Source organism: Vigna angularis, chromosome 10 (genome assembly GCF_016808095.1).
Source record: "Vigna angularis cultivar LongXiaoDou No.4 chromosome 10, ASM1680809v1, whole genome shotgun sequence".
NCBI classification, from domain to species: domain Eukaryota; kingdom Viridiplantae; phylum Streptophyta; class Magnoliopsida; order Fabales; family Fabaceae; genus Vigna; species Vigna angularis.
The window spans coordinates 6059548-6083075 of NC_068979.1; the positions used below are offsets into that span (position 1 = coordinate 6059548).

General features: G+C 34.5%; 3 protein-coding genes, 2 non-coding genes and 1 pseudogene across 5 annotated transcripts; all 6 read left to right on the plus strand.

Moving 5' to 3' along the window:
- Positions 1-147: 147 nt before the first annotated feature.
- LOC108335167 (BTB/POZ domain-containing protein At5g66560-like) lies at positions 148-2684 on the plus strand (annotated as a pseudogene).
- A 4276-nt stretch (positions 2685-6960) lies between these two features.
- On the plus strand, positions 6961-7048 carry LOC128194582 (small nucleolar RNA SNOR75). The gene has a single exon (XR_008245957.1). It is a non-coding gene; the product is annotated as a small nucleolar RNA SNOR75 (small nucleolar RNA).
- A 105-nt stretch (positions 7049-7153) lies between these two features.
- Positions 7154-7230, plus strand: LOC128194568 (small nucleolar RNA Z105). The gene has a single exon (XR_008245943.1). It is a non-coding gene; the product is annotated as a small nucleolar RNA Z105 (small nucleolar RNA).
- Positions 7231-9430: 2200 nt separating this feature from the next.
- Positions 9431-10895, plus strand: LOC108336116 (oxygen-evolving enhancer protein 1, chloroplastic). Its single transcript, XM_017572456.2, has 2 exons — positions 9431-9778; positions 10014-10895. The coding sequence occupies exons 1-2, from the start codon at positions 9548-9550 to the stop codon at positions 10770-10772; spliced, it is 990 nt and encodes a 329-aa protein (XP_017427945.1). The 5' UTR covers positions 9431-9547; the 3' UTR covers positions 10773-10895.
- Positions 10896-11926: 1031 nt separating this feature from the next.
- On the plus strand, positions 11927-14127 carry LOC108335302 (pentatricopeptide repeat-containing protein At2g22410, mitochondrial). Its single transcript, XM_017571285.2, has one exon. The coding sequence runs from the start codon at positions 12058-12060 to the stop codon at positions 14059-14061; it is 2004 nt and encodes a 667-aa protein (XP_017426774.1). The 5' UTR covers positions 11927-12057; the 3' UTR covers positions 14062-14127.
- Positions 14128-18618: 4491 nt separating this feature from the next.
- Positions 18619-19361, plus strand: LOC108335427 (uncharacterized). The gene has a single exon (XM_017571444.2). It carries the CDS (start codon positions 18709-18711, stop codon positions 19195-19197), a length of 489 nt encoding a protein of 162 aa, XP_017426933.1. The 5' UTR covers positions 18619-18708; the 3' UTR covers positions 19198-19361.
- The last annotated feature ends 4167 nt before the right edge of the window (positions 19362-23528 follow it).

Genomic DNA, 23528 nt, shown 5'->3' on the forward strand with positions numbered 1-23528 from the left:
CCCCTTTTTAGGAATTTGGTCTAGGTCTATTTGTCCGTTTTGAGTTTGTAGATTCCATACTGTTTCACCCGGTCCTTTCTTCGTCTTTTCACTTCTTATATTAAGCTTTCATGTGTTCTTTTCCACATAAAATCTCCAAAAGAAAGCACAAAAAGACAATATTTTTCTTCGTTCTCATCTATCTATATTTCGCAATTGGTTGTGCCAGTCAAGTCTACTTTCTACAATTCGTCTATAATTCAGGGTGATAATAAAATCACTGTCCCACAATCCCCTACTCACATTATGTATGCTTAGTTTTCAGCATCTTCAGAATTCAGTTAAACTGAAATCTGCTTGTATTTTTGAATCCTGGTATTTTTCTGAGGAAATGACAACAGGGGAGCAACCGAATTCCAGAGGGCAAGCATGGTTAGATTAATAACTTCTCTCACTGGCTACCTTTGAACCACGCTTTTCTTGATCCAAAAGTGACCATATTCACAACAATTCCTTATTGCAGGTTTTGCACAACGGAATTGCCAAGTGACCTTTTGGTTGAAGTAGAGAAGATGAACTTCCATCTTCACAAGGTGAGCTTCCGATAGCACACTAAAACCAATATTCTTATCTTATGCTTGCACACCCAACAATTCTCTGTACTTGGTTTCTCTAAAATCTGTCCCGTGTCGTGACATGTTTTATTTCAGTCCCCTATGATGTCAAAAAGTCGAAAGCTTCACCAGCTAATAACCGACCAAGAAGCAAATCATTCCTCTGCTACCACACCAGAAGCAGAAGAGGGGGGCAAACACTGTCATTTGGTATTCGCAGATTTCCCCGGCGGCTCCGAGACCTTTGAATTAGCCGCGAAATTCTGTTTCGGCGCCAAAATCGACTTATCTTCTTCCAATGTGGTTCCTCTCCGCTGCGCCGGGGAATTTCTCGAGATGACGGAAGAACACTCCGAAGAAAACCTGATCTCCAAGACGGAGACCTTTCTCTCTCAGTCCGTGCTAAACGGCCTCAAGGACTCCATCATAGCTTTGAAATCCAGCCAGCGCTTAATGCCTCTCGCAGAGACTTTAGGAATCCCGCGGAGGTGCGTCGATTCCATCGTCTCCGAAGCACGGTTTAGGTGGCCAGTGAGCGATTCCGCTTACACACTGCGGGGAAGAAGAAAAGCCATGATCGATGGTGAAGAGGACTCTTGGTTTGGGGAGCTCACGCTTCTAGGTTTACCTATGTTCAAGCAATTAATTATCGCCATGAAAGGATCTGAGTTGAAGCCGGGGATAATCGAAACCTGCCTAATGCATTACGCTAAGAAACACATTCCAGGCTTGTCGAGGTCCAATCGGAAGGCTTTGACATTGTCTTCTTCAGAAGCAGAACAGAAAGAGTTACTTGAGATTGTGATCTCGAACCTCTCATCCAAGCACTCCACGCAGGTGAGGTTTCTCTTCGGACTGTTGCGAACCGCTGCCATGCTGAGTGCTTCGGAAGCATGCAGAGACGTGTTGGAGAAGAAGATAGGATCGCAGCTCGATGAAGTTACTCTCGATGACCTTCTCATACCTAGCTATTCATATCTAAACGAAACTTTGTACGATATCGATTGCGTAGCGAGGATTTTACGTTACTTTTTAGAAGAAGAGCGAAAAGTGGCTGCAATCGACGGCTGCGAACCAACGTCGCCGGCGATGATGCTCGTCGGAAAACTCATCGACTGTTATCTTTCAGAGATCGCTTCCGATGCCAATCTCAAGCCTAAGAAATTCTACGATCTTGCTATCTCAGTTCCTGATCAAGCGAGACTGTTCCACGATGGTCTCTATCGTGCCGTAGATGTCTACCTCAAGGCACATACAAACTATTCCGATATTACGTGCTTCTATAAGAAACATAATTGATTATTGAAAATCCTAATTTCGGATCGCTAATTGCAGGCGCATCCATGGGTTTCGAAATCGGATAGGGAGAAGATTTGTGAAGTGTTGGACTGTCAGAAACTTACACTGGAGGCGTGCACGCACGCCGCGCAGAATGAAAGGCTCCCGCTGCGAGCGGTGGTTCGCGTGCTCTTCTTCGAGCAACTTCAACTGAGGCACGCCATCGTCGGAACGCTGATGGCAGCGGAGGAGCCGGCAAGGCTTTCGGTGCCGTCGAAGGATGCAGACGGGGGTGGAACAGGGGAAGGATGCAGACGGGGGTGGAACAGGGGAAGGATGCACGTACGATGGCGGCGATATTAACACGTGGCAGGTAACGGTGAGGGAGAATCAAGTGCTTCGCTTGGACATGGATAGCATGAGGTCGCGGGTGCATCAGCTAGAACGAGAGTGTTCTTCGATGAAACGGGTGATTGAGAAGATGGACAGGACGGGCCCACAAGGCGGCGGGGCGTGGCTCGCTTTGGGTAAGAAGTTCGGTTGCAAGTTCAAAACGCAGGTTTGTGATTCCCATGAGCGGACAACGGTGGTTGACAAGCGCGAGGGTAGGCCCCACCGGCGTCCTCATCGTGAACAGTAAGTAGAGTAGCACCCTAGTAAAACACCTTCCTGGATGACACGTGAGAATATGATTGGACTTTGGAATGCGTGATAATGGGTCCACTGGTGCTGAAGTAGAATGGTTCTATGTCGTTTGTGCCCACATTGTGTTTACCTGTAAATACACCCAATAAAATTTTTATACACCTTTTATATTTGTTTTTTCTTTTTTTAATTTTTTATAAATATAAAAAATTATTTTTTAATGAACTAATTTTTTTTAAAAATGGGTTGTTAATAGGGTAAGTGGTGTCAGAAAACTTTTTTCAAATAATATTATTAATAAAAATACACTGCAAATAATTTTTGATGACCGGGTAAATTGCATAATGACTCGCCTTTCTAGGTGATTGGAGTGCATACAGTGAGATTTTGACAAAGAATTAAGCAACAGTAATCTTTCACTTAAATATTTATTTTTAAAAATGATAATAATTATTTAACAACATTTTTTTTAATAATATTTTAATATTATTTACATGTCATTTTATATTAATTTCAGTGTTTATAATTATTATTATTAATCGTAAAATAATTTTCAATCAATTACATATGTATAATATTAGAATGTCGTTAAAAATATTATTAAAGTATCGTTTTCATTTAAAAAAAAATCCTTCTCTCAAACAACCAAAACCGGTCATTTGTATTTTATGGTGTGTGTCGTTTGACAGTCATTTTATCACTTTAAAAAAAGATTAAGGATTCATCCCCAAATTTAAATCATTGTGAATACTTAATTTTTTTATTAAATTAGATCGAATTAAAATTGAATAACAGATATTTTTATATGTTTTTTAATGATATTCTTTCGTTAGAATTTAAATTTTGTCTTAATAGTATATATAATAGAGACCATATAAAATTAATCACTACAAGTAACAGACTTAAATGTGGATAATATTTATTTTGGTACTTCAATTATTCTTTTTATTTTTTTGTCTTTTAATTTAAAATAAAAAGTTGCTTTCAATTCATGAGACTAAATCGTATCAGTGATCTTGATTTATACTTAACATTCGTCACATAAGTTTAATTTAGTAACTTAACTTTTTGAAGTTTGTTGAAAACTTCAGTTTGTTTTTAGTCTTAGAGGACTTGATGTTTCTTCTATGCTAGCTTTCATTGCTTGAATTTTCAGTCACATTATAGAAACAACTAGTAATATTGATTTTTGTCACTTCACTATCATTTAAAATATCCTTTCACCGTATTCCTTATTGTTATAGAATAAAGTGGTGTAGAAGAGATGCATTTTAATTTTTTATTTTTATAGAATTTAAATTTTATATTTAAGCAATCAAAATACATTTTAAACGAATTATTCTATATTTAAATTTTCTATCCAATAAACTTAGTTCAAAACAAAATTCTTTCTGTTACTTTATTAAATTTTATAATATACACACGATATCAGTAAAAAATAAGTATTTAATTCTTCACGTTTTCTCGTTACAATAACATAATAACTCTAAACTTAATATCTTAAAATCTTTTAATTTTTAACAGACGTTGAAAAATATAGTCAGTGATTGTCACCAACAAGTATTGTTTGGGTTTTGTTTATAATATCGCGGCGGCTTTTGTTATTGGTTCCTTGACTGTGTTTTTTAATATTTTTTTTGGCTTAAATGTTGTGGTGAAAGCAATTTAGAATGATGGAGAAAATTATGGATCATGTTTTATACATATATGCAGAGTACATCCTATTGAGATTGTTATATATATAAATATGTAAAATTTAGTTTTATATCTTAACCAGAACAATTTTCACAATCTCGTATAGAAGAAAAAGTTATGTAGCTATTTTTTATTTATATTTTATACATTTGTGTATAAGATGAAACAACTCAATTATCCTTATTTAATATATTTGATTTTACTGATAAAAAACAATACTAAAATCAAATTTTCACAAAAATTAGAGACACCATTTAGAAAATGGTATGAAAATAGAGACACCATTCATAATTGGCTAAAAAATTCTCATAATCGGTTTTCATTTCTTATAATACTCCATCAAACAGTTGCAAATCAAAATTACCTTCTCCTGAAAAGGTTACATGCATTGTTCGTAAAACTGTATTAGGAAAGGATCATCACACGTCTGTTCAGATTGCATAGGAAGGGAGGCAATGTTATGCTGTAAATCTGGGAGGTTGTCGAAACAGTGTCAGGTTCATTTCAGGAAGATGTTGTAACCTCTACCAAATTTTAATTGATAAAAAAAATCTCTATTTATAAAATAAATATATTTGAAACACGAAAAAATATTTTAATAACTTTCATTTTTAATTTTAAATAAAAAATATTTAAATATCTTTAATCTTAAAATTTAAAATTCATAATATATAAAAATATATTCACAACTAAAATTTAATATACTAAATTACATAATTTAATAAACCTCATATATATATATATATATATATTATATACAACTATAACTATACATTAAAAATAATTTGACAGTATTTTTTATTATTCATAATTTTATATTATGTTTTTGCTTAACTTTGTCCCTGTTCCTCTCTTGTTTGTTCCTAACTGCAAATATCATACATGCATTTTATAAACTCTTTCTTTAATTGTTTTTTTAAATACATAAAACAAAACAGTGAAAAATCATTTTAAAAAAATTACAATAATAACTTTCGATTATAAATCATTTTTAATACAGTAACAAAATTATTTCGTATAAATATTTTCCTTCAGTCAGAGTTTAATTTCAATTTATCTGTTTGATTAATGTCTAAATAAATATTTTTCTTAATCAATCAACCCTTCCCTCCTTTTTCTATTTCTTTTTTATACATTTAAATAAATTGTTAATGTAAATTTAAAAACAACTTAGCTAGATGCACTACTTAAGTAGTGTGTTTGTTACAATTCGTTTGATTTTTTACTTTTCCTGAATTAATCTTTAGAAGTTTTTGTTGTGGTATACATTTTTTCTTAATTTAAAATATAAAAATGTATAAAGATTATAGAAAATTTGAATAACTTACATGAGCTATTAAGCTGAAACATTTAAACATAAGATAGAACAAGATAAAAAAAAAACTATTTTATTAAAAAGTTATCATTTCTCCACTATATTATATAGCAAATTCACTAAACATAAATATAATAATGAAATTATTTAATCAATAAAAAATTGCGATTGAAATATGCGTAATATGTCTACAATATTAATTTTATTATATATTTTAATCCAAAAAAATTAACATTTATCTATATAGGCAGCACAAAATCATTTTTGACGGCACGAACCAGAACCTTCAACGAATTTCACTTCTCCATTAAACACCACTGATCCTCCTTCAAACGTTGTTACTCCCTGTTACGGCATTCACCAACATATGCGTATCCGCATAACTACCAAGTTCAAGTTTTCAAAAGGACAAAAACTCATAATAATTTAGGGTTGGTACTGTTTCATATTTCTTCTCATTTTCTTTTTGAATTTCACAAGAGTTTTTGTTTTTACCTTATGGTTTTGACTTTTTAAGTTGCACAATTATACTTTGACGCCAAATTTCTTTTACACATTACCTTTTATTATTTTTTATCCATTTTTTCTTTATAAATATAAAAACTTTGCACCTACAATGTATTGTATAATGATTTTTTTGGTGTCAAACAATTTTTTTTATATTCTCTCCAATATTGTTTTAATGTTTTTTTTTATTATTTATAATTGTTTTTTACACATGATTACTTTTTTTTATTTATTATTTTATTGATATAATGTTTTTTTATTTACTTGCATCAAATGTTATTTTTTAAAAATTTTAACTAATATATTTACTACATTCTTATATTTTGGGGTTGGGGTAAAATAATTGTCATCACTCTGATTATTCTTTTTAATCCATGTCAACGGACCAAAGTTTGCAAACTCGTAATTATACAAAACAAACAATATAATACTCAAAATCCACTTTATATAGCAATATTTATCAATAAAAGAAAGATTTTCTTACAATATATATATATATATATATATATTATATTCACTTAAAGAGTAATTATTATGATAATATTATTTAAAAAATTGTTAATGGAAAAATATTCTCTACTTTACACTTTTTGGTGCAATTTCATGCCGATAAATTAATTTTGCCGCTAGGCCCAATAAGCTCAGTCAAAGGCCCATTAAACTCTAACGGTAATGCAAAACCCTAATACCTCAAAACGGAACCTGCTGGCCTATAAAGTCGAAGCATATTCTGCATCTTCAAGGAACCGTGACCACCGTTTTTTTCTACCAAATCCAACCTCTGCATTTGTGCTTCTATTCGTGAGATATGTTTGTGTTTGTGTTGTGTTTTTTTTTTTTTTTTTTTGTTTTATTACTGTATTCGATTTTATTATTCTTGTTTGGGGGTTGAATTTGGGTTGAGGAACAGGATGCGATGTGTGGTTTTCTCTGTGATGATGAAAATGATGACGAGTCCGATCTATATTCCATTCTTTAAAATTCTGATGACAATCGAGGCATTTGTCTGAGAGGTTTCCACTGTTCTTTGCATCCTTTATTTTGGGGGCGTGGGGTGTTTAATCTTTTGCATGCTTCTAGTTTTTTATTTTTTTAAATGAGATTAGGGCTTTTTTCTATAATGGCATGGTGATGATGTTTACGAATATTTTCATATGATAATTCATATGATGAACACAATCCTCCTACTCATTCTGAATGCCTATCATGTTTTCGTTCATGGTGTATTTTCTTTTAATTTTTTTCTTCAATTTTACATGGAATAGATAGAGAAAGACCATTAAGTGGCTGTGATGAGAACGAAATTTTGTTTCTGTTGAGTTTATCTATGATTGCATTTCAAGCACTTTTGAGCTACTGTCTTTCTCTTTTATAATTTTATCCCCTAAACATATGTTAGATAACACTACAATTATAGTTTACTGAAAATTAGATTCACTTTTTTGTTTAAATTCAAATTCTCTGTAATTAAATTCAAACCAAAATGACAAGTAAATATTTCTATATTTTATTCGATTTTGAAGTTAGGTAATAGTAATGATGATCTGAATATATACTTAAGCTAACACATTGCCTGAGTAATAGTTAAATTAGCTGGGTAATGGTTGCTTGCTTTACTATTTCATGAAATCTTTAAATTTGCATCACCTACCAATTAAACATGTTTGGAATTGTATTTCGATCTTACTATATTTGAACCTGTATCTTTAGAATTTATTCTAATTTTGAAGGTTAATATTGGATTAAATGTTAATAGTGGACTTTGAAATGTTAATAGTGGACTTTGAATGCAGAATGAAGCTAAATAGGAATTGGGCATAAATATGTTATAATAATGAGATCAATTTGTCATTACCCCTATCAAGATGCCACTTCAAGCATGAGGTGTGGTCAAACTTTGTTGGGTATGATGTATCATGCAGGGAATGTTGGGTATTTGTACTCGCTAAGAGAGGATGGCATATCGTTTTCACCTGTGTTAGTATCAAAATGTAGACCAATGAAGTTTACTTTGTTAAAGCTTGGTATACACCATCTAGGAAGCAAAATTGGAAGATAGCATTTTAACCCTGTGTTCAAGGCTGTTCGGAAGAGTAGAACACCATAAGTTAAGTTCTACAAGATACATCAGGGGAGGGACATTGTCCAAACATCAGAGGAAGTCATCTGTACTGACAGTAAGCACCGTAATCTGCCTAGCATGTTCACCATGGTCTTTTCTGTGCCTTGTTCCCTACAATATGGCAAAGTTATTTCAAATTTGGCTAATGGAGATAGAAATTAGACTAAAATCCATTGTTGTTTATGATCATATTTATCCTGGTTAAGACATTGCCTCGATACTAAATTAAATCATAAGGTCATAAGTTGAATCAACGCTTCATTTGGATGGCAAAGGTTTTTATGGATTATGGATGTTGAAGTTCAAGGCCCTGATATGGAGGCATAACTAGTTCATGTGGTGGATGGTGGTCTGGAATTGTCTCCCTTTTTGCATTCTTTTTAAGCTCCTCAACCGAGGATTTAATGCTTTAAAACTTTCTATGGAAGGGTTTCCTTATAAAAGCACCATTTTTACCAAAAATTTCTAAGTTGAAATCAGAACGAGGGGAAAAATAAAAATGATATTTTTTGTTTTAGTGCTGTAAAATACTTTTAGTAACATGGTGCAAACCTGTTACTCCTATCCTGCTTTTTTCTATATATGATCACTTTCCATTTCCTTTGAAATCAATTCCCTCCACATGATGCTAAAGTTGATTGCGACGAAGCTTTTTCTTTTTCTCAAATTTTTATGTAAATGTAAGAATAGTTTATTTATTTCCGTAAGTCATATAAAAAGTTATTTTATTTTATTCTTTGTCATATGTATGTGTTAATATTTACTTTTTAGCAATCATTTTCTCACAAAATATAGGCATAGTTCCTGCTGTGCATGAGGCTGATTGAGTACATCTATAATATCACGGTGAAGGGAAAAACGTGCTTATCCAAAGTAGACTTTGTTAAGCTCTATGGACTTGTCGGTGCGCATGCCTCTAATACCATTTGTGGAACGAAACAAAATAAACGATGAATAAGAAGTTTGTAAAATAAAAATGTGGTCTTTAAAATTGAGATATTTTTCTTAACCATATTGTCAGTCAAGAAAATTAACCTATTTTGCTAAGAATTAATCAGTAAAGAAGATTTATTATTTAAATAATAATAATAAAAAGTTGTTACTAGTAAAAGTGGAAAGGGAAAATTGGAGAAGTTATTGAGTTTATCTGTGACAGAAACTATATTTGATCCTAATTGAGAAGGTTGTAACGTGGCAACAAGAAAAGCATCGACATTAGCTTGAGTGATCCAATAAGAATTGGCCTTATCCTATCGGAAATCTTACTCGCACCACAGCCACCAAATACTCCTATTGCCTCCATTTTCTGCCATTCATCACTCACAACAACCACTTGCAAATCTTTCAATATCAACACAAATACTTTGGTGGCTGCACCTAGCACCAGCATCAATGGCAGCCTCACTACAAGCTGCAGCTACCTTCATGCAACCCACCAAGGTGGGCTTAACCTCCCGCAACCTCAAATCTTCTCAATGCATCTCTAAGGCTTTCGGCTTGGAACCCGCCGGACCTAAATTCACCTGCTCTCTTCAGTCTGATCTCAAAGACCTGGCTAAAAAATGCGCCGACGCCACCAAACTTGCAGGATTCGCCCTTGCCACCTCGGCTCTCGTGGTTTCTGTATGTTTTACTTGCTTTTCCTTTCTCTCTCCTTTACCATCTTCAGTTACTGCCCTTTTATTCGAACAAATTAAACCAGCATCACTATTTCCATTCATTCACACCATGCATACCAAGTTAGAATTTCATGAAATGTTGTATGAGAAATGGTATTTGTAGGATTGCTTATTCAGCAAATTATTCAAGTAATAAAAGTAGGAATGAATGAATAACAGAAGTGAGTGTGAAATTTCAGGGAGCAAGTGCAGAAGGTGTTCCAAAGAGGCTAACCTTCGACGAAATCCAGAGCAAGACATATCTGGAAGTGAAGGGAACTGGAACTGCTAACCAGTGCCCAACCATCGATGGTGGAGTGGACTCATTCGCCTTCAAGGCAGGCAAATACAACGCCAAGAAGCTGTGTCTGGAACCCACTTCCTTCACGGTGAAGGCAGAGGGTGTGGCCAAGAACGCCCCTCTAGAGTTCCAAAACACCAAGCTCATGACCCGTCTCACCTACACCCTCGACGAGATCGAGGGCCCCTTCGAGGTTTCACCCGACGGAACGGTGAAATTCGAGGAGAAAGACGGGATTGACTACGCTGCTGTGACTGTTCAGCTTCCCGGGGGAGAGCGTGTGCCGTTCCTCTTCACCATCAAGCAGTTGGTGGCCACTGGGAAACCAGAAAGCTTCAGTGGGGACTTCCTTGTTCCCTCTTACCGTGGTTCCTCTTTCTTGGACCCCAAGGGAAGGGGTGCCTCAACCGGTTATGACAATGCTGTTGCTTTGCCTGCTGGTGGCAGAGGAGATGAGGAGGAGCTTGCAAAGGAGAACAACAAAAGTGCTTCATCTTCCAAAGGGAAAATTACCTTGAGTGTGACCAAGACCAAGCCTGAGACTGGAGAGGTTATTGGGGTGTTTGAGAGTATTCAGCCTTCTGATACTGATTTGGGGGCTAAAGCTCCTAAGGATGTGAAGATCCAAGGTGTCTGGTATGCGCAGCTTGAGTCATAGACATGTTTTTTTATGCTGTAATTCTATTTTCTTGTAACTTGTTGCGAAGCACTCAGAGCGTTACCATGTATGTATATTATAACGACTTCGATTATAATAATGTCCAAAATTAAATTCTCTCCAGTTACCTTTTCGAGAATTCATACTCACTTGTGGCAATCTGATTGCCTATGAGTGCTTGCCGTTGGAACCTATCTTAGATTGTAGGAAACAATCGCGTATTCTACAAAGCTGTCGTAAAATAAGCTATTGGTTCTTAAACATAAACGGAATGTCATGTTGGAGAGTCTGTCATGACATCCGAGGTTGGATCAGTTTCTTGAACATGGACATTTGGATACGGTGTTATTACTTTCGTATTTGGAATGATCGATGCATGAGAAAACTAATATAATTTCGTCCTCACAAAAGAATGGAGAAAACGAAAGCTCAAACCTGATCTTAGTCTCAACCTTACGCACATTATATACAATATCTTGTGTTATTCAACTGTAATTATTACTTACGATTAAACTATTGAATCTTATAAGTATTTTTTTTTTACTTTTAACAATTTTTTTGGGCTGAAATTGAATCTATCTTTTTTTTAAATGATCCACATTATTAATTATAAAAATTAAGGAGAAATTTGGTTAAGATAATACTTGATGAGGAAATTAAAATAAATACAAACCTAAATTTTTTAATGAATTAATCAATTATAATATTAATTATTCAAAACCAAGTGTTTTATTCTCATGTTAAATCTTTCTATAGTTCTTACTTTATAATCTGATAAAATATAACATTATATAATAAGTAAGATTCGGTTAAATCCACAGGAGAATTATTCATGATGAGTAAGATAATTACTCACTTATAATGTACAAATACAAGTAGTTAACAACCAACTATTAAGTGAAGTGATGGCAAAACCTACCTTGTATGAACATTTTAGTATTCACTTCGTCCATAAATACTTATGTATAGTAAACATTTAGCCCTGCTGCTTTTATGTTTGAAGCACGAAAAAAATTATGACAAATATTGCAATAATCAATTTATTCAAACATCTTTGTGTTTGATTAATCATTAATTTTCATTTTATTATTTAGTTTTAAACGTTATTATGTTTCGAAAACAACAATACTTAACGCATGAAAGGAAAGCATGGTGTTAGGTCCATATCTAACTTGCGTATTCGTCTATGTTTTTTTTTTTCAATTAACGACAGAAAAATGAATACAGAGGATTGATACAAGAACATTTGGTACCTCAGTATCACTGGGTTTGATAATTCTATTTGATGTTCTCCACTCTGAAACTGAAACACGCGACCGTTGGTTCCCGCCTTTTCTGCGTTGGCTCTCTACAAACACAGATCAGCACAACCATATGGCACAAGTTGAAGTCACCCACTCATCAAACCCTTCACCATCTCCTGGATCAGAGCATCTCCTTCAGACAACTCAAGCTTGTACATGCCCAAATCATCCTCCTTGGACTTGCTGACCAAGTTGTCACCCTAGGCAAGCTAGTCTCTCTTTGCGTTCAAGAGGGAGATCTCCGTTATGCACACCTCCTGTTTGATCAAATTCCCCAACCCAATAAATTCATGTACAATCATTTGATAAGGGGTTATTCAAATATCGATGATCCAATAAATTCTTTGTTGCTCTACCGCCAAATGGTGAGGGCGGGCCTTATGCCAAACCAATTCACCTTCCCCTTTGTTTTCAAAGCTTGCGCTGCCAAACCCTTCTATTGGGAAGCTGTTAGTGTTCATGCTCAGGCCATTAAACTCGGAATGAGGTGTCATGCATGCGTGCAAAATTCAATTTTGACTGTCTATGTTGCTTGCCGTCAAATACCAAGTGCACGGCAAGTGTTTGATGATATTTCTGACAGGACTCTGGTATCCTGGAATTCTATGATTGCTGGGTATTCTAAAATTGGCCACTGTTCTGGTGCTGTTATGTTGTTAGAGGAAATGCAACATCAGGGAGTACAGCCTGACGTGTTCACCTTTGTTAGCTTGCTTTCTGTTTCCTCAAAGAATGGTAATTTGGATTTGGGAAGATTTGTTCATCTTTATATCGTTACTACTGATGTTCAAATTGATTCAATTGTGAAGAATGCCCTAATAGATATGTATGCCAAGTGCGGGCATTTGCAATGTGCTAAACGTGTTTTTGATAGAATGCTTGATAAAAATGTTGTTTCTTGGACATGTATGGTGAATGCTTATGCCAATCATGGTCTTATTGATAACGCTGTGCAAATTTTTAATCAGATGCCTGTGAAGAACGTGGTTTCTTGGAATTCAATAATCTGGTGCCTTGTTCAAGAAGGGCTTTACACGGAAGCTATGGAACTTTTCCACAGAATGTGCATTTCAGATGTGATTCCTGACGATGGTACTCTTGTTAACATTCTTTCATGCTGCAGTCACATGGGCGATCTGGCATTGGGAAAACAAGCCCACGATTACATTTGTGGTAATAATATTACAGTGAGTGTGACGCTCTGTAACTCCCTAATAGACATGTACGCAAAATGTGGTGCTCTTCATACTGCTATGGACATCTTCTTTGGGATGCCTGAGAAGAATGTGGTGTCATGGAACGTTATTATTGGGGCACTTGCTTTGCATGGTTTTGGAGAAGAGGCAATTGAGACGTTCAGGAGGATGCAAGCCAGTGGGCTGTGTCCCGATGAGATTACCTTCACAGGGTTACTTTCTGCTTGTAGTCACAGTGGTCTAGTGGACATGGGGCGATATTATTTTGAATTGATGAGTTCTACGTTCGGGATTTCTCCAAATGTTGCACATTATGCATGCATGGTTGATCTTTTAGGGCGTGGGGGATTCATAGGAGAAGCAGTGACCCTGATACAAAAGATGCCTGTTAAACCAGACGTTGTAGTTTGGGGTGCTTTGCTTAGTGCTTGCAGGACCTATGGGAATCTGGAGATTGCAAAGCAAATCATGAAGCAGTTGCTAGATTTGGGACGATATGACTCTGGCCTTTATGTGCTTCTCTCAAACATGTATTCGGAGTCTCAAAGATGGGATGACATGAGAAAGATCAGGAAAATAATGGATGACGCTGGGATACAAAAGTGTAAAGCGATTAGCTGCATTGAAATCGATGGCTGTTGCCATCAGTTCATGGTGGATGACAAAACACACGATACTTCAGCCAGTATATACTCCACGCTGGATCAATTAATGGATCATCTCAAGTCTGTACATCATTGTAAATCTTTTGATGTGGAGGACATAAACTATTCTAGAAATCTTCAATAATTCAGCATCAAGTTTGATGGATGGAATGGTAATTTCTTAAAATGAAATGATTATTTCCTCCCAATTCTAATGGCATCTTCTATTGAAAGAAACAAACAAAACTTTTAACTTTTTTTCATATATATAAATTATAGACCATCACGGTATTATCATGGTTAATTGAGTATCTTTCAGTTTTAAAATTTGGTAAGATAAATTAAATTAAACATTTATATGGAAGTGCGTGTTTTCCATTGGAAAGTAGTGTGATATTCGATTTTTCATCTTCAAAATAAGCAGGAGCTTAAATTCATCGTCCGACATTTTAGAAAGGAAAAATTTTGTTTGACCACAACAATTTCACATTTACATAGATATAAAATGGTTATAGAAAAATAATATTTTGTATTTGTAAAAAAAAAGACCAGAAAGAGAAAAATAATGAGTGATAGTGTTAATGAAAGTAAAAAAATTTGGGTGTTAAAATAACAAATGTTGATTCACATTGTAGCGAGAACCTGAAGGACTGGCTATAGTAACTCGTGTTTTTTACTCAAATGCAAATATCCATTGGTATGTGTTGTTACTACATAATCTGTTGAGAAATGAATCAGGATAAATTCATATACTAATAAAGTAAAAGGAAGCCAACAAAAAATCCTCCAGTCCAATAATAAGTGCATATAATATTGCAGTATATTTATGCAGCATGTCCAAATTAATTGGATTTGGAAGTACACAGGTGTTGGCGAAGCTTATAATCAATTTCAAGTGTCGGCGACCAGAAATTAAGCATTATAATATTGGAGTGTTTTGTATTTAGACTCAAAAGCATACCATGAGCAACAATACTAATCTTTGTTGTGCCAGTGTATTAGATTTTTAAGTCCCATGGCATTATGACAATTTTAATGTGCCTTTTTCGTATGTTTTGATCGAATCTGATATTTGATTATAAAATTGAGCATAGTTGGCGTGCCCAAAATTTGACCTCTCAAAATGTAGGAGACTTTTTAGAATGGTCAATTGGAGAGAGTACAAGATGAGTACAATTGCTGCAACACATTCATATGAAATCTGCTTTATGTTCCTCTGCATTCAATGCATCCTTCGCACATCACCAATCGCATACAAAAGCTGCTCTACACTAACCATTTCTATTCATCCCCTTCTACCAACACCGTCACAGAATAAACCAGAGCAAAACACAAAACCAAATTATTCATTGCTGTAATCAAATATATTTCGACAAAAAGTTTAATCTTAATTAATGATTCAATTATGAACGCCTTAATTTTAAATGAGTAATCACTTAATGAAAAATGTGTTAAATTAAGTATTAATCACATTGCAAGTTCTAAAAAAGAAAAAGATAATATAAGAGTTTAGTTATGTAAATTCAATGAATGGAATCTTGTCTTAAAACTTTTGTTTTTCTTTCACACCGGCAAAATTTAAGGATGTCTTTGATCTCAATAGTATGCATGTGCATATCTAACCTCGTTTTAAAATACTAAGTTACAATCAAAAGGAAATTAAAGAAGAGATATAAAAATGGACCAAGACAGTTTTGTCAATTTTTAGAATGTATCCACTTGCACCAATTTAACTTCTTTTCTTTCAAAAATATTTATCCAATTTCAAAATTATCTACAAATATCATATTATTGAAAAATAAAAGGATACAAGAATTTTATTAAATGCTAAATAATTAAGGTAGGTAGCGTTTGTCCTTTATAAATTTTGTGTGGCTATTGATTCTTCCTCTCACTACCCCACCACTATTAATTCATGCCGGAAATGTGCCACAATACTTCCAATTGAATCTTCACATATACCATATTAAATTTTACAAAAGTCATTTATCTTCTAAATAACTAGTGTAACAATAATGTAAGCATCCATTATAATTAATTATGATAATATAATATGATTGGTTGTGTAAAGTTAGATAATTGGTTATTTATAGAAATTTGACCTTTAATATGACTTACTATATTTTGAACGAAGAAGGAATGAATTATCACCTAACCAAGAAAAAAACACATGAAATTGAATTAAAACTAAATTAATACTAATCTGTTAGGTCTAAACATCTAAAGAAAGTAGAATTTTTTAATGTGCAATTATCAAAATAAACATGAAATCTAATATTTAGTACCATCTATTTCTAAATTTTATATTAACTTTAAAATACATCTGCCGTAAAGGCCATATCTAACAATCTTTTAAAAATTAAAACGAGTCGTAAAAATAAAATAAAAAATGTCTTGGAAGCAACTTTTTCTTTCAGAGTTCAAAGAGTGTTATCTTATCAGATTATTCTTGTCAGAGATTCTTGTATGAGAGTAGAAGTTACAACGAAGTGTTAGAATAAAACAAAAAAGTAAATTAGACCTTACATCATAACCTTGATTATGGTTTAATAAATTAAAAGTGACTATGGATTAAAACTTAAGTATTAATTAGCTACAAATATACTAATTCAAATTATCATTCTATATAAAGCCTTTAATATAAATATTTATTTTTCTGAAAAATGTAATGTAAATTTAAAAACGACCCCGTTGGTGCTTATCCAAAAATATTATTTTGACCAAGAAATGCCAAAAACTTTAACAGCTAGATTAGAAAAGTGAAACGATTAGTAAAAGAATGAATAATAGTTTTAATAAGAACATAGAAATGACTTTTAAAAACCGATCTTACGATCTACATGCATCTTAAAATATTAAAAAGAAATCGAAAAAACTAATAGAGCAATGAATTTGCTATGGGGTCAGAGTTTTGAAAAAGGTGTAAAAGGAATATGATTATGGAAAAGAAAAAAGAAAGTATTGCGAAGTGGACCATGGATCACGATAGAGACCAACGATTGAGTGGGGAAGGGAATGAGTGAAGAAGCTTCATGGTATGGTTTGAGGGTGGGTCACGTAATGACCATCATTATTAACATAACAACCAAATATTATAAAGGAAGAGAAAGACAAGTCCTTTTGAACAACATCATGCATTCAAAAAAATATCACTTCAACTCGGATCCCCACCCAAACCAACATAAGAGGATGCACCATTGTACTTTCCCTTTACTTCCTTCACAAGAATTTCTTGATTAGATTAAGCATAACATTCAACAAATAGTGAACTAAACGAATAAAGTTAGGTCTTTTTCTTAACTCCCGTACCATCTTTTCCTGTCACTGTTTCAAAATAAACGATAACAAATAACTTAGTTTAATTTTACATATTGGGTCCTCATAAAGGAGCAAAATTGTAGCAGGAATGGGTTATGGTGCCTGCTGAGGCTGCAGGGGGTTCAACCCAGATCACCTTACGCCAGATTCTGTCGGAGTGTTTCTGCTTCTGCAATCTTACTTTATTATTTATTTTTTTATGTTACGCTTTATCAATTATTATTGTTATTATTGTTTTATTTGTCTGCTTTACGATTCCCACTGTCTTTTTCTCCACGTGGCTTCATAGCTGCCTTGCAGCGAGGCACCATACACTTATCCACCTGCCACGTCTTCTTCACACGCCAATCTCCACACACTTCGCCTCTCCAATTATACTCTAATTATACTCCAACATGCATAATGTATACACACGTAATAATAGCACACGGCATTTCATACGATGCAACATCGAATTATCTAACCTTATTCGTCAAATAAACAACATTAACGGGAGAAGAAGGAGTGCTATATAGAAGCTAGTGGTACTGGAAACTGTTTCATATGGGAGCATTAATATTGACCAAACTGTTGTCTAATTTTTTCAGCGTGAAATCGCGAAAAGCTGGGATCTCCTTCTTTTACCACCAACTTTTTATTTTTATTTATTTATTTATTTAACAAGGAAGAAAAACAGAACACCAAAACCGGTCTGCCAAATCTCTCAACATCGTCATTATGAAAAAAAGTGCTCATAATGCACATAGCGACTGGCGAGAGAAGCAGAGATTTATTTTCACGTGTTAGAACAATAGCTAACGACAAAAGAAACAAAATAAAGAAACACGAGGCATACATGGTTTATTTCGTATTATTCTTCTGTCGAACGCAATGACGTGCTATGCATCATACATGATCCGATTAAGTAATGATGGGATTCTTTACTAAAGAAAAAGCACCAGACACTGTTTCTGTGTGTGAAATTTCAGTGATTAAGTTTCCATGCCGCACTTGCATTTTGTTACATTAATTTTTCTTGAATTGAAAAGGGGGAAGGAAGATTATTGAAGGTTTGGTGTGATTAAGTTAACAAGAGGTGAAAAAAAACACCGCCCCCGCGAGATTTCACGTGATGTGCTTGGTCCTCACACTTGTATTCTTCGACTTGATTCAATTCAAACTCAGCCAAAAACAAAGGCAGTGAGTGGCATGAGTTGTAAATACATACAGGATCTTGAGAATAGGGTCAGTTTGGCACACTAATGCGAGTAAGTACTACAACCTGTCAACACCAACTTACAGCCTGGAAAGCCTTTGGCACTGTTCCAAAATTTCATAATTAAATTAATTCTAAATCCTACGTGCCAAAGTACTCCATTTCACTCCCTATATATATTCTTTCTTCTTTTTCCTCTTTCTCCAAACAAACAATTACCACGATTCCAGATTTCCGATTCCGCCCTCACCTAGTCACACCCACCAGGCTCCCTCAGTCATGGGAAACTGCAACTCATCCGATTCAACCCGGGTCGCCACAGCCAAGCTTATTCTTCAAGACGGAAAGTTGCAGGAGTTCTCATATCCTGTGAAGGTATCGTTCTTGTTGCAGAAGTATCCCGCCTGCTTCATATGCAACTCCGACGAAATGGACTTCGACGACGTCGTTTCGGCCATCGACGAGGACCAGCTCCTGCAACCCGGTCAGCTCTATTTCGCGCTTCCCCTCAGTCGCTTGAAGCAGCGCTTGCAGCCTCACGAGATGGCCGCATTGGCCGTCAAGGCCAGCTCTGCGCTCATGAAAACCGCCGACAAATGCGGCTCTCGCCGCAAACAGATTTTGCTCTCTAACGAATATGACTCTAACCCTAAGCGCGTGTCTCCCACACTCGCTGCCGGTGCCGGAACTGTACATAGAAGGGGAAGGGCCACCGCTCCCGCCGGTAAGGGGAGGTTTGCGGCCTTGTTGAGTTCCATTCCGGAGTAGGGGTAGTTTCGGAAGAGAATATATCAGCCGGTGATTTCGTTCGTTTGTACATAAAAAAACTTTATTAAAAAAAAGTAATATAAAATTTTGAACATTGTAGAGTTGTTTTAGGAACAATGAAAACGATTAGATTCTCGGACCAAGTCATGATGGATATTCATTCATATTCCGTTCTATTCTGTCTCCTTATATTATTAACACGACTTCCATTTTAGGTTCTGACCGCAAAATAGCATGCTTTATCATGAAAATAAGTATTTATAGACCTTTTCATTCTTACGACATCACATTATTTGGGTTACAAAAAATATTTATCTATTCACATGGTCAACGATTAAGCTCCACAGGAAAATTTGACTAATTAGTTTCAGTCATACAAGTTTTTTTTTTTTTTTTTTAAATTTCAGAATTTGTTATCTTTTTACTTAAACCAACAAATTATTGGTTAAGAATGAAGTCATTTATGGGAGGGGCGTTTTTAATTGAATTGTTTTCATCCAGTGAAAATAACGCCCTTTGGTTACATTAAATACAAGTTGAGAGGGATATGCAATTACGATAAAGATTGGTTGTGTTGTGACAAAAGTAGAAGGTGGTATGGTAGTGGACAGCATAAGAAACAGAAAGCAGAGGAGTGAGATGAGATTGTGAGAAGAGGGAAGGAATTTGAGAAGGATAGTGAGATGGGAGAAACGACTGAATAAATAAGCAAGGTGGTTATGATTAAATGGGTTGACGAACGTAACCTTATCCTTATCCAATCCTGAGGCATTTGTTAAAGGTTACAATCCAAAGAGACGAGACAAAGAAATATAATTATGCGTGTAATGTAGTCTTTCCTGGTTTTGGAGTTTTCGTATGGATCCAATTCGTATCTTTGATACTGCTATACACACAATTAAGCAAAGACAACTATAATTTGATTGAGCGGGAGCGAGTACGAAGTGGACAATGAACAGAAACCAAAGGGTGAACGTTGAAGAGAATGGACAATTGAAGAAGAAATCTTGGTTGATGCAATGAAATATCCCTATTGTGTTGGTAGTGTAAAAGTGAGTAGTGGTGGAGAAGCACGTAAAGAAATGCATGCTGGACCCAACAAAAGGAGTCAGAGTGAGCAGGTTGGGGTTTTAGGTGAGTACTGTTTGTTTGTTGGGTTGTGGAATTGTTTACAGCTGTAACAAGCCTGGTCGTACGGTAACAATAACACCAAAAAATCGTATCAGACTCATCATCATCACTCATGAGTCATGACATATGAATGTGGTGTACGAATGGGTCTCCGAAACCAGCCTAGCCTAAACCAATGCGACTCAATCCTCTTGTTATTATGTGTACATTGTTTGTGCATGCTGGTATAGAAATGTGCAGTTGCAGTAGTGATGTGGAGGAGTTACTAAAGAAGGTAGTGGGATTGTGGAAAGGTGGTGCGAATAAATGGGAAATGTGAGGACTGCTACTGCCACTACTACACTCACCCAACCTGAATATGGTTCCTTTCAACTTTGGACCATGCTATTTGGTTTTCGCCCATTCCATACTTCTATTTTCGTTAGCTCTGTGTGGACCTCGTTCCAAAGTTTGGCTAAAAACTTAATTACATATTAGGTTGTCTCTAATTAATTTCACAAATTTAGGGCATGGACAACGCTCTCCCTTCTACAACTGTCATCACCCATGATTTATTACTCTCCTACCCAAACGCCAAATCAAATTTAATTTCCAACAATATGTGCCCGCATACCATAAATATTTTCAACACCACAAAATAATATCATATTCTACTTTTAAATTACATTAAACATTCAAATATTCAAATATCCAAATAATATAAATTAATTAAATCATCTTAAAAAATTTCTGAAAACGCGATGCGGTCCTCTTTCGTTACTGCAAAACAAAGCTTATACATTATAATGTAATTATTAAGAAAGAGAAATAGATAAATGTGAATAGGGTGATGAATGTCTCACAGCATGTGTCGGTGTTGTATATTTAAAAATTCAGGCAGCATTGAGCGAAAAGTGGCATGCGATTTATGTAGCATAAGAACAAGGTAAAATAGAACACACGTTTGATTTAAGGTTACGTCTTAGATGGTGGTGTACCACACACCGTTGTTGTGGGTCTCTAGCTTTTATATAATTGCACAGATGATAATGACAACCTAATAGGAAACGGGACTCACATGCTCAGTGAAATCTAGGTAAATTTCACCCAGTAGAGGAAAGTACATGAAAAAAGTGATATATAGAGTAAATGTTTTCTATTTCTGATTATTATTATTATACATTGGATGCATTGGCTGTAAAGTTCGGTAGAACAGGTAAGATAAAGTAATTATTTATCACATTTCAAACTATTACTTAATGTCCAAAAGGTCTACCTGTTTATTGATTCAATTCTCGAGAAGAAAGGAACTTTTATTCTCTCATTGGTGAGACACATTTTATAAGTGAATTTTTATGAAAGTTTCTTGTGGGTCATCAAAGTTTTAACTCTTTTGGATTAATCAAGTGTGGAGGCAGCTGCTATAATAACAAGACAACTGTGTTTGCAAAATCAACGACGGTGTGACCTTTTGGGAAGTTTAATTACATTTGGCAATGGATGTTATATGTAGGTAGAATGTTTGAATTTGTTTTCCTTCAAATTAATAAATTGTAACTTGAATACTCTCTTTTTCTTTCAATAATGTGAATACTGACTTATATGCTTGGGTGGGTTCCATCTTCATTTTAATTTTCTATTGCACCGTAATCAACCTCAAATAATTGCAAGACATTTTTGTTTTTAAGTCAACTCTAAAGCATGAGTGCACTTTTGTTCTCTAGTAATGCCCGAATAATATGAAATTTGAAACTTGGAATTTTCAGTAGAAAGATAAGGCTCTAGTAAAGATTCTAGTAAAGATAGATATGTTGATTTTGTGGATCTAACTTTAGCTGAATGTCGTTTCATGGTAATGCAAGAGTATTATGATAAGCTTTGTCTTAGATTATATTTGTTTAGATTTAACAAAATCCCCTGTATACTTTGAAAGAAAAACTAACAAAAAGAAATGAGAAATGATAAAAGAAGCAAATTGTAATTTAATAAATAAAATCATAATTCATTAAGCTATAATGATGATGGATAAAACAGTAGTTTATTCAGTTTTTATTGTTTTTAGAATAACAACAACTTGTGTATTGAACTTACGTTTATTTATATATATATATATATATATATATATATATATATATATATATATATATATATATATATATATAAATGAATGAACTATTTTTCATATTGTTTTTGGGATTCTTGAAATAATCAAATGAACCAATAACACAAGCTCGGTTAGACATGTTATTGGGAATCCAAGTGTTATATCTTCCGAGTGAACATTTTTCTCGATAACCCTAGTAATAGTATTAGAGCTAATAGTTCGTTTTGGTGACCAGCTCAAACGAGTACAATGGTCTATGTATCGAAAGTCTTTTCGACTAAGGATTTCAGATAAGTGTGTTCCGTTAAGATAATGACGGTATGAATGAGTACTCGTGGTTGAGAATGCTTTCGTTGGAAGAAGAGTGTACCAATGTGGAAGGGACTCACCCTTGAGGGGGAGATTGTTGGGAATCCAAGTGTGAATTCAAACCCTACATTGGATAGAAATGAGAAAGTAGAGCACTATATAAAGGTGAAAAACTCATTGACCAATTGCCTTAAGATTTTTTGTAGAGAGTAATGTCAACCCCTTATGTGGTTGAACTCAAATCTCATTGGTGTTATGTCTCTCTAGTGAATATCTTCCTCAATAAATCCAACACTAATATCAAAACTGATAATTCATCTTGGTTATCGGCTTAGGCGAATACATTGAAAGTCTTGTTCACCACTCACATGCTCCCACTTCTCTTCATTTTTACTCTCATCGATTTTGACACAATTGGCTTTGTTTTTAAAAAATTTATGACCGAGCAGAAAGCCATGTTTCCTATAACATACGTCTAGAATGTAAGAGAAGATCTTGCTAATGTGTGGAATAGATCTAATAAGAGGATATGAGATATAACGTATTGTTTATTTAGACCTTTAAGGAATTGCATAACCAGATCCTCATTTTTTCTTTAATTAATCGGGTTAATCACCCCACAAGAACATTCTTAGTACACTAACAAACAAGATCGAGTTTGAAGTTGTCTATCTCATCCCAGATAACGCATAATTTAGTGAATTACAATGGATTCATGCTTCATGGAAGATACTTCAAATTGTAAGTCAAAGATGCGCAATGCACATGAAATCACAAATGAAAATATCTCGACTTCAAATCATTTCAT

Coding starts and splice junctions, on each gene's coding strand:
- LOC108335427 (XM_017571444.2), top strand. CDS start 18,709: ATGGGAAACTGCAACTCATCCGATTCAACCCGGGTCGCCACAGCCAAG.
- LOC108335302 (XM_017571285.2), top strand. CDS start 12,058: ATGTTCTCCACTCTGAAACTGAAACACGCGACCGTTGGTTCCCGCCTT.
- LOC108336116 (XM_017572456.2), top strand. CDS start 9,548: ATGGCAGCCTCACTACAAGCTGCAGCTACCTTCATGCAACCCACCAAG. Junction 9,779..10,013: donor CCTCGGCTCTCGTGGTTTCT/GTATGTTTTACT, acceptor GTGAAATTTCAG/GGAGCAAGTGCAGAAGGTGT.